Source organism: Limulus polyphemus, unplaced genomic scaffold (assembly GCF_000517525.1).
Source record: "Limulus polyphemus unplaced genomic scaffold, Limulus_polyphemus-2.1.2 Scaffold127, whole genome shotgun sequence".
Classification (NCBI taxonomy): Eukaryota; Metazoa; Arthropoda; class Merostomata; order Xiphosura; family Limulidae; genus Limulus; species Limulus polyphemus.
The window spans coordinates 998,026-1,007,913 of record NW_013665737.1 but is presented as its reverse complement, the minus strand read 5'-3'; the positions used below and the strand labels follow the sequence as shown (position 1 = coordinate 1,007,913).

General features: G+C 30.8%; 1 protein-coding gene across 5 annotated transcripts in view; it reads left to right on the top strand.

Moving 5' to 3' along the window:
- LOC106473269 (methylosome subunit pICln-like) overlaps positions 1-9,202 on the top strand; it is a 21,863-nt gene extending 12,661 nt beyond the window's left edge. For 3 of the 5 annotated variants that reach the window (XM_013933963.2, XM_022402683.1, XM_022402677.1), the window contains exons 4-6: positions 2,100-2,189; positions 2,521-2,592; positions 7,861-8,057. In XM_013933963.2, the coding sequence (XP_013789417.1) occupies positions 2,100-2,189; positions 2,521-2,592; positions 7,861-7,979 (281 nt within the window). In that variant the 3' untranslated portion in view covers positions 7,980-8,057. Of the gene's footprint in view, positions 1-2,099; positions 2,190-2,520; positions 2,593-3,063; positions 3,251-7,860 lie in introns of those variants that run through there. The other 2 variants (XM_013933956.2, XM_022402691.1) reach the window with 2 other exon arrangements.
- The last annotated feature ends 686 nt before the right edge of the window (positions 9,203-9,888 follow it).

The following is a 9,888-nucleotide window of genomic DNA, read 5'->3' as shown; positions in this document are numbered from 1 at the left end:
GAATGTTTATATTTGATGACTGATGCTGATTTAGAAAGTAATGGTATGTGGTTTTAATTTATTAATTTGCATGTTGTCTTTTTTTATTGTCTGAATGTATAATTTCTGTTGTCACTGTGGAATTATAAACTAATGGAATTAATGATTAACCCTTTTTCTGATTTGTGCTGTTGGGCTTGTGGCATTATATCTGTTTGTATATGTATGTTGTTTCATAGAATATACAGCACATACCTTATTTTCCTATGCTACACACAAATGAATTTATTATGGCTATGAATATAACACATCCCAATAAATTTTCAAAGTTTTCTGGCAGTAATATGTTGTGTATAGCACATGCAAACTAGTGTGACTACTGCATATCTTGAGTAGGACAACAATCTTTTACACAGGTTTAGGTATAAATTCTTGGGCTTCAACATTCACTACTTTAATTTTGTAGCTGTATATTGCTGTTTAGCCATGATAAATTTATAAAAAAACAAAAAAAACAGGATCAATTATGCTTTTACTTGTACAAGAGATTTCCCTCCCTATCACTATCATCTCAAAAACTAATAGCAGTGTATGCATCAGAAACACAAAGATTTATTCCAAATAAGTCTTGACTACTGGATGCCTGTAAAAGTCTGCACAGGAAATAAACACTGCTGCCTCAGTAAAGGGGGAAATTAAAGATAACTTCCATGTTCTTTCTCATGTGTAAGAAAGTAAGATTCTAAAAAATAGAGCTTGACCAATATATCATAAACAACAATGTTGGCTGTTATTTGAGTTTCTGCAAGTTTAATTTTCAAAAGTCAACAGAAATAATTATCTTGCTTGTGAGTACTGCAGAACTTTGAAGCCACAGTTGAAACTAAAACATGGCTGCTTTCCCAGGCCAGAATATGTTGCTACATGTGTGGTAATAAATGAGTTGAACTGGAGGCTGGCTAGATATTTACCCTGCAGAGCACCAAACTTAAACAAATAAATTCGGCAGGATTGAGAAAAAAAGTTCAAGGTAAGAATTTAGAAGTATTTTATTTTAAAGCTAAGGAAAGCATAAACCCTTCGAAAGTTTTTCTGAGCTTAAATTTCGGTTGATAGTTTGAATTTTTGTGAATTACTTTCCCAAAAATACTATTACTGCATCATTTTTCATTTTGTCCAAAACTTGGTAATTTCATGAATAATTATTAAAAGCTACAAAAATCTTTCCATGGAAGTTTTATATCTATTTTTTTTTTTAGATTAATGCAGTGTGAAAAGACAAACCATTCAAGAATATTTAATGTGGTCTGTTGTACTAGCATTTTTACCAATATTAGACCCTTGAAAGTACAAAGGATTTAAGGTCATACTCCATTGTAATTCTGATTTGGTCAGAAAAATAAGAGCTGACCAATAAGAAACCAGAAAGCTTTGTTTTCATTAAATCATTTTGAGTTTATCAAAACATTTACAAAGAGGAATATATTGTTTAAGTCTTTATATTTGTTGATTTTTACACATCATTTTAATCTTATGATTTCTGTAGAGCCATTAATACAGTATCTTGTAAGAAGATACTGCTTAATAGGTTTATTAATATTTTTAGTGTTATTAATATTAGAAATAATTTATCAGCTGTTGATTATTACATATTTTTATATTAATGTCCTTATTGATAATGGCAAAAAACAATGAATCAACTTATAGTCAAGTAATAAAAAGTTATTTATTAGCTCTGACCCAAAAATGTTTGTTGCTTATGTCCTTTTAGAAATTTGACCCACTAAGGGTTATTTTTTTATGTAGTTTTTGATTGTCAGAAACTGGATTAAGTCATAGTTAGAAGAGACCACTGTATTATTATTATTTACATATATTCAAATTGTTGGTTTTGTTATTGCGTATAAGAATTTACTGTTTACGTAAATTTTTCCCTGGCTGAATGACACTTAAAGTAGTTGTACATTTGGATACAGTGTATAGAAAATAGAAATTTCACTCACTTATTAAATGTTCTTAAAAATTTAAACTCTTGTTTATTAGTTTGTGCTGAATTATTTTGTATGTGGACAATATTTTGTAATGCCAAACTAATAAGAAATGTTCACACAACGTTATAGATACAATTGAAGAGCAGAATGGAGAGAATGAGGAGCCAGAGGATAGCAAAATATTAGAAATTCGTTTTATACCTGAAAACACTGAAACATGTAAGTGAAATATGAAAATAAAATGTTGTAAGTGATATCTTGTTTTATCTAGCATGTGTAGGACTAAATGAAAAATATTGTCACAAACATTACTGTGCATTGATTTTGTTTAACTGTGAAGCTTTATTGTACCAATAATATGCTTTCACTGATGTCTTTAATGGAATAAGAACTTTTATTGCTATTTTTTATATAATACATGTTTTAGATTGGGTGTTCCAAATACTTATCTATGAAAGTCAGTAAATTTTTGGAAAAGTAACTTATTGAATGTTTTACACTACTTGCCTTGAACATGCTGCTTCTATAGCAATGCATGTTGTTGTTTTAGTGGATTCAATGTTTAAAGCAATGATGGACTGTCAAGCTTTATATCCAGATCCTGATGATTCATCATCCGAAGGTAACTAGAGCTAAAATGTTTACTAAAATAATTAAAAGTGAAAATAACCAAAGGTAATGCTACTTTTTAGTTTATTTAGCAGATACTATGTCTATTCATTACTCTCAGCAGTTATCTATACAGTGTTCCAGATAAGCTTTTTGACATAAAGAATATTTTACTACTCAAAGTATACTCAATAACCCAGTGCTGAAAACTGGCATATGTTTTAAGTTTCGATGACTTTTTCATCATCCAAACTTGACATTTTGCTCTGTTTACTACATGATTCCTCCACTTATTTCTATTTTAACATCCTATTAATAACCTCCCGTGACAATTACAGCATAATTTTAGTACAGTAAATGATTTGTTGATGTTGATCAATAAAATAATACTGGTATAATTTTCAGTTCAATAATAATCCCAGATCTATTGGTAATTTTCAGATGGTAATGTCTGTATAACTCGTTTGTGAATTTTTATTTTCAGTGAAGAAAAGAAAAAAATCAGTGAATGACATTGAAGCCTAATCTGTTATGTGAATCACTACTACCTCTGCAGTAAATTGTAGTTTCATAAAGTAATGGAATGCAGACAGTTTGTAGGATTTGATGAAAATGATTTTACATCAAATCCTACAGACCACTGTATAACTTATCAATTAGTTTATGGTAAGAATGATCTTTCATGTTTGTTTTATTACCAATACAGGGTTTTTTGTTTCATTTGATCTGGTGAATACTGACATTAGAGTGGTCATTATTTGCAGATAAAATTATATTTTTAAAGAAATTGTAAAGTTTTCACCCCAAATTTTGTTTCATCGTACATAAAAACATTAAATGTTAAAGTTCATCCATGTTGGATCATATTTAGAAATTGCTTGATGAGGTTGAAGTTTTAGACAGCATTGGCTTGGTACTTTATGTACTATGTGATATATAACATATTTGTTATGTATTATAAATGATTTATTTAAAGTATATTATTATTTTATTGCAGTTACAATAGTATAATTACATAATTATATAATTTTGGTGTGGTTAATCACTTTTGCATTATTATTGTTTCCTTTTTGCTCTTAAGAAAGTGTCGTTTATGATCCTGTACAAGTTGAAGGAGGAATTGTCTCTGTTCTTCTTGCATTGTTATGATGGCATTATACCCCTCAATGAGGGCCACACTCCTTTCAGCATTGTCACTTACCACATTCAAGTGTTGAACTGTCTGAAGTGCCTCTCTGATATCCCATGATTCGGGGTCATAATCCAGAAATCCAGATGGAATTTTGAGGCACCTGAAGAAACCTATTATGTTATTTCTGATGAAGTATTCAGTTGAAATGTTTTCAGACTTCCTGATATTCAGTTGTATGCAGTTTGAAGTTTCATCCATGCATTCCTTCTCATTTGTTGCCCTTACCATTGCTTGTTTTGTCTCTGTAGATACAGTTGAATGAAAGATTGCCAAACCGATGGTTGTTTCTCATTGAGATAACACAGATATCCAGCAACTTTTTGACTGGCAGGTTTTGAAAGACCAGAATTCATCTTCTTAACAAGACAGTGTAGGAAGTTAAGATCATTGCAAGATGCAGAAATGGAATTAGGAGCAGTGAATATGTTCTAAGATAGACTCGAGCAATAAAGATGCAGATGTCACAAAGTCCTTTTTCCTCACGGTTAGTGAGCTTACTGTTCTATAAACATCCAGATTTTGAGGGCATGAAATTCTATGGTCATCCATCATGCATGATGTCAATAGTCGTCTCTTAAGCTGGCTGACCTGAAGTTGTCTTATAGCAAACTCAACGACACTGTTCTGAGCTTCTTCTTTAGCGTCTGCTACTTCATAACTAGATAATTTTTGAAAACGTGTCAGGACAAGCTCTAAAGTATGATGCTGGCATGCCCAGTACAGAACATTATTGTTTAATCTTTGTTCTATCAGCATACGTGCTCCATTTCGGTGACTATTTTTGCTTACTGCTGTGTCAAAGCATACTATTTTAATACAATCAATGACTCTCCACTCTTCCAGCAAATTGCCACAGCAGAAGTCTGAGCCTCTCCAGTGTTAGAAATAAACCTGTGAGATTGTAAGGAACTTGCTGTCTCAGTGAACCACAAGTGAAACTGTTGGCTGGAACTGTTCCTTTAAGTTTTTGATAAGTTCTTCACGGAAGCAATGATGAGATCTTCGGATAGGGGAATGGTTGATGGTTAGCTCCTGCACAACATGACCAAGGCTGTGAGCTGTGGAAGTGAGGACAAATGTTGCCTTTCTGTCACTCAACTTGGTTCTGTTCATAGTTGCTGCTAAATTGGGAGTGATAATATTTATTCTTTTTTGGGTTTAGAAGATGATAATTCTCCAATTACTCTTATCTTTATCACTGTTATTGGTACTATATCCACCAGCTTCATCATCATTGTTATGGGATATAATTCCCAACAACTGACAGTTTCATTCAAGGTCTGCTGTTCCTGCTCTGCACAACATTTTCAGTCCATTCTTCTCTCACTTCTTTTCTTAACCCTTGATTCCTTTAAACAAAAACTCTTATCTACCTGGCCAATGCACCAATGAAATTCTTTTTATTCCTGAGCAAGAAATTCCTTGTCTTCTAGGATTTTGATCAGGGTTAGGGTATTCCTACGAGTGATGTCAATAAGGTTATTCAGATTATTGATGAACTATGCTTCATTAGCTTGCTGTATGTTTGTTTTCCTTTTTGAATTTTTCTTTAGCTCTGCCAGTTTTTCAAAAAAACACAGTTTGATAATGGTGTGATGTTGAAGACAAATTAGAATTTGAGCCTTTTTCCAAAAAAACTGCTTTCTTCTTGATCACAACCTTTGAGCTTTCATGAATTGTCTTCTTTAATGTTCAAGAATATTCAAAATATGAAGATATAATGCAAACTGCAAGGTAAAGTTTCAACTGACTTTGCAACCCCTAAATCTTATTCAATATGGATAAAATTTGGTGCGAATTATATACTGAAACAAAATAAGGGGGTGAGAGTGCTTTAAGTCAAAACTTCAAAAATATGGACCATCTTAACAATGGTATACCTACTGATGAATAATGTGTATTTGATATGGACAATTTTTATTTCTAATGCATTGTTATGTACAAAAAATGTTTATTTTTGTATATACATATTTTATTTGGAGCACTGTTTCCTTATCAATTAGCTATTATTTGCAACTTTAACCCTCTCTACACGGGCTCAGTCAAATTGACCAACCACCTGACCATTTTGTACTCATTTAAAGTTATCGTTTTGATACTATTAACTTTTAATATAGTCCGTGCATCTTCACAGAATTTTTTACTTTCAGTAAACATTACAAATCTTTTACACACAAAAAATCAGATTTTTAGTGAAGTATTTTTAATAAACAAAAAAAAGATTTGTCCAGGAGTATGTTGAGTCTTTTTTTTTTTTTAACTAGTCCGAATGCAGAGTTATCTTTGTATTAAGATTAAAAATACTTATCATGTCAAAAATCTCAAATTTCATGTGCATAATCTCTAAAACCTCCTAAGTACATTTCATTTTTTTTCAGTAAAACTTTATAGTGTATCTGTTACTTTATCTACCCTAGCTATACAAGGCTGGTCAACCACACGAAAAAAAATCTAAATTACCATTTTTTTTCTTTCTATAATCATTTCAAATTGTAACGTGAAACTACAGTTGTTTATCCTAAGTAGCTTTAAACTCGTAACAGTATACATATATTTATACTTAAATTTTATTGCTCTCTGAACTGCATCTAATTATTATTCATGCCATTACAAGTTACATGTCACTTGCGGAATGTGGAGCTCACACTATGCTATTCAATTACATTACCCATGAGCTACTTGGAGCTGCTTGCGTGCATGCCTCATAAAAAATTTGTTATTATATTATTATTATATTATATATTATAAGTTGTAAATCACTTGGTGAACGTGCAGCTCTTGTTGGATTATCAAATTACATTATGCGTGAGCTACTTACTAGCATACTTTGTGAAACAATTTTATTATTAACTCATTACTTATTTCATCTAACCTAATCTAAAGAGATTTCTATTTTTACATTTTAGTTACCTTTATGATAATAATAATAATAAATAAAGAATACACGTGAGAAACAAGAAATAAAATACTTATCAGGACCTTCTTCTTTTTTGCTGTTGACACTTAACCCTACTTGTTTTATACTAATGGTAGTAGTACACTAAATAATTTTTATTAAATTAAATAATGCACGAAAGAACATAAAATAATAACATGCAAAAAGCAGACAATGTCCCATAACTATTGGAATTTTCCTGCCTTACTAACTATGCCACAAGAATAGTTGCAAATTAATCCAAGCTAGTGATTCCTGTAGGAACAAAGTTTGTACTAGAAGAGAAATTAACTATTCTCTGTTCAGAACACAATGTAATATAATACATCATTTGATAGATGAAAACCTTAGCTTTCTATTGGTTGTAGATAATATAGAATTAAAGATAAAAGAGAACTACTAACAAATCCTGAAAGAGAGGATGTGATAGGTGGGTGTGGCAAGAGGGGTCTGATTTTCTATTTGATGGTCTGTAACCAAACAAGATTGAAGACTATAAAAATTATGCTTTGTCTGAGCTATGACGATATATAGTGAGTAATGTATGTTAAATTTTATAATTATTGGAGGGGTGGTGAATAAATTAGAGAAAAGGGGGAATGCCTAGAGAAAAAATGTCTTTTATCACGCTAGGGGAAATTCAAAATTTTTTAAAATATTGTCTTGTAAAATTAAGAACTTAAAACTTGTATACTATTAAAATATGGATTATTAGCTATGATTTTATGCTATACTAATTGGTATAACATAAAAAGTTACTTAATTAAATTTTAAAGATAACTTACAACCTCATGACATGCACAGTAAAGGATGCCAGTGGTGAGAGGGTTAAAAGGAAAAATAATTCATTTCATAGAAAAACAACTTAAAAATGGTATTAAAATTTAAGAATTAAACTTGCAAACTAATTTTAATACACACTCAGTACTGTTAGCGTTTCTGCTGTTTAGATATATGCACAGTTGTAGACTAACTAAAAGTTATTTTCATTTGTTTATTATTATCAAATTGTATTGGTATGTACCTTTGTAGTGGAACTTACAGAATTATGGTATAAGTCAATATATAATTATCTTTATGAACTGAATTTCTTTGGAATTGATACAGTTTGATGCATAAAGTCTGTTAGTGAATGATGTACTGTTATGTCACAGATGAAGAAGGATGTTTTGATGATGCAGAAGAAGATTCTGGAGCAGAATATGATGTGGCAGCAGCAGAGAGACATCGTAGTCAGAGTGATGCTTCACATGAAAACTCTCACATTAGTTAGTCGTCTGTTCTTCTTTTTTTTTTTTTGCAGAAATTTAATATAGCTTTATTCACTGAATAAATACCTCATTTTTCTTATCCATGTGGTGTATATTTTTAACTTTAGATATCATAATAATTACTTGAAAGATAGTAAGAACATACATACGTACAGTAACTGTTTGACACTTTAAATAAGTCATTGAGAAAATTTTAGTTTCAATATTAAAAGTAGAAAATATCTTTGTATCAAAGACATTCAATAAAAATTACTGTTCAATTGGAATTAGATTTTTGTGACAAAATTATTCAAACACTTTTATGCTATATATGATGTTGTAGGTCACTTCACCATAAGGCAAAGTTATTAAACTTAAAGATCTGTATTATGCTATTAAAATTCATAAATACTACTGTGAGTGCAAACATTCAGTTTCTACAGTCCTAAAGAAGTACATTTACATGTGTTTCTGGTAACTGTATTACCGGGTCTGGTTAAAAAGAAACTTTTAATGTATACTTACTTCGCCAAGAGCCCCCCAGTGGCACAGCAGTATGCTAGAAATGCTAGAAACCAGGTTTCGATACACGTGGCGGGCAGAGCACAGATAGCCCTTGTGTAGCTTTGTGCATAATTAAAAACAAAAAACAAACAAACTTCGCCAAGAATCTTCACAAATGAATTTGTCAGAATTGGAGCAATTTTGCCAGGAAGAATGGACAACAATTACACAATCCCATTGTGCAAAGTTGGTAGAGACCTATCCAAAAAGACTCACAGCAGTAATTGCTGCCGAAGGTACTTCCACCAAATATTAACTTGGAGGGCTGAATACCTATGCAATCAGCAAATTTTGATTTATATATTTTCTTTGCAAGTTTTGCTAACATTCAACCTCATTCACACATAACAATGTTAAGTTTGAGCACTAGAGTTCTGAATAAAAACAAGCTAGTTTAAAGAATTGTTTACATGATTTGTATTTCATCAAATGTGACATTATTGGTAGGGGTGAATACTTTTGCAAGGCACTGTAGGTAGATTTTATAACTTTCTATAAAGGTTCATCATATTGAATATCATTTAATTATTGGTATAGTAATATAGATGACTATAATTTGGAGAAATTTATCTCATTTCTTTCTATAATGCTTATAGCACTGAAAAAATTTCTATGTATGAGCTGTTTTAAACGTCGTTAATAATAAATGGCACATCAAACATTTAATATTGGTAGAAATGTATCTTGTTTTTCTCATGTTTTTTTATCTTCATAGTATAAATGATTTTGTCACCTTTTATTTTACATTGAGCATTACGAATTAGAAGAAAAAATTAATATAACTGGGCAACTTGAAAAAATTTAGATTTTAAGTGTATCTACTTTGATGTATTTTTGAATTATTTTTCTTTTTTTGAGTTGTTTCACAAATAAATTTTGAAAGGTAAGTGAAACTTCATGTATTGTCATAACACTTTTCTCCAGAAAGTCATTATTTTTGTAGTACGTGCACATACTAACAAAAACCAGGTCTTTCTGGAGGAAAAAAAAAGTTTTATGACAATATATGAAGTTCCATATGATTTGCATTTGTGTGTACAGAACATATTTCCTTTTTGGTGCTTTTCCATTTTATGACTTGTGAATACTAATAATTGTTTACCAATTTACCAAAAATACTTTTTTCCAATACCTAAAATTAAAGAAGAAAGTAGCTACAGTATAAAATTGTGTGTTCCCTGGTGGTTCAACAGTAAGCTTCGAGGATTATAATGCTAAAATTCTGGGACACGGTGTGGATAATCCAAATTAATGTGTTAAATGTAGAAACCCAAAATATAAAAGTAAGCAGATGTGTAACTGATACAAAATAGACACAACACATAAATACAAAGGTAAGTACACAAACAAAAGTAAACACTGTCTTGT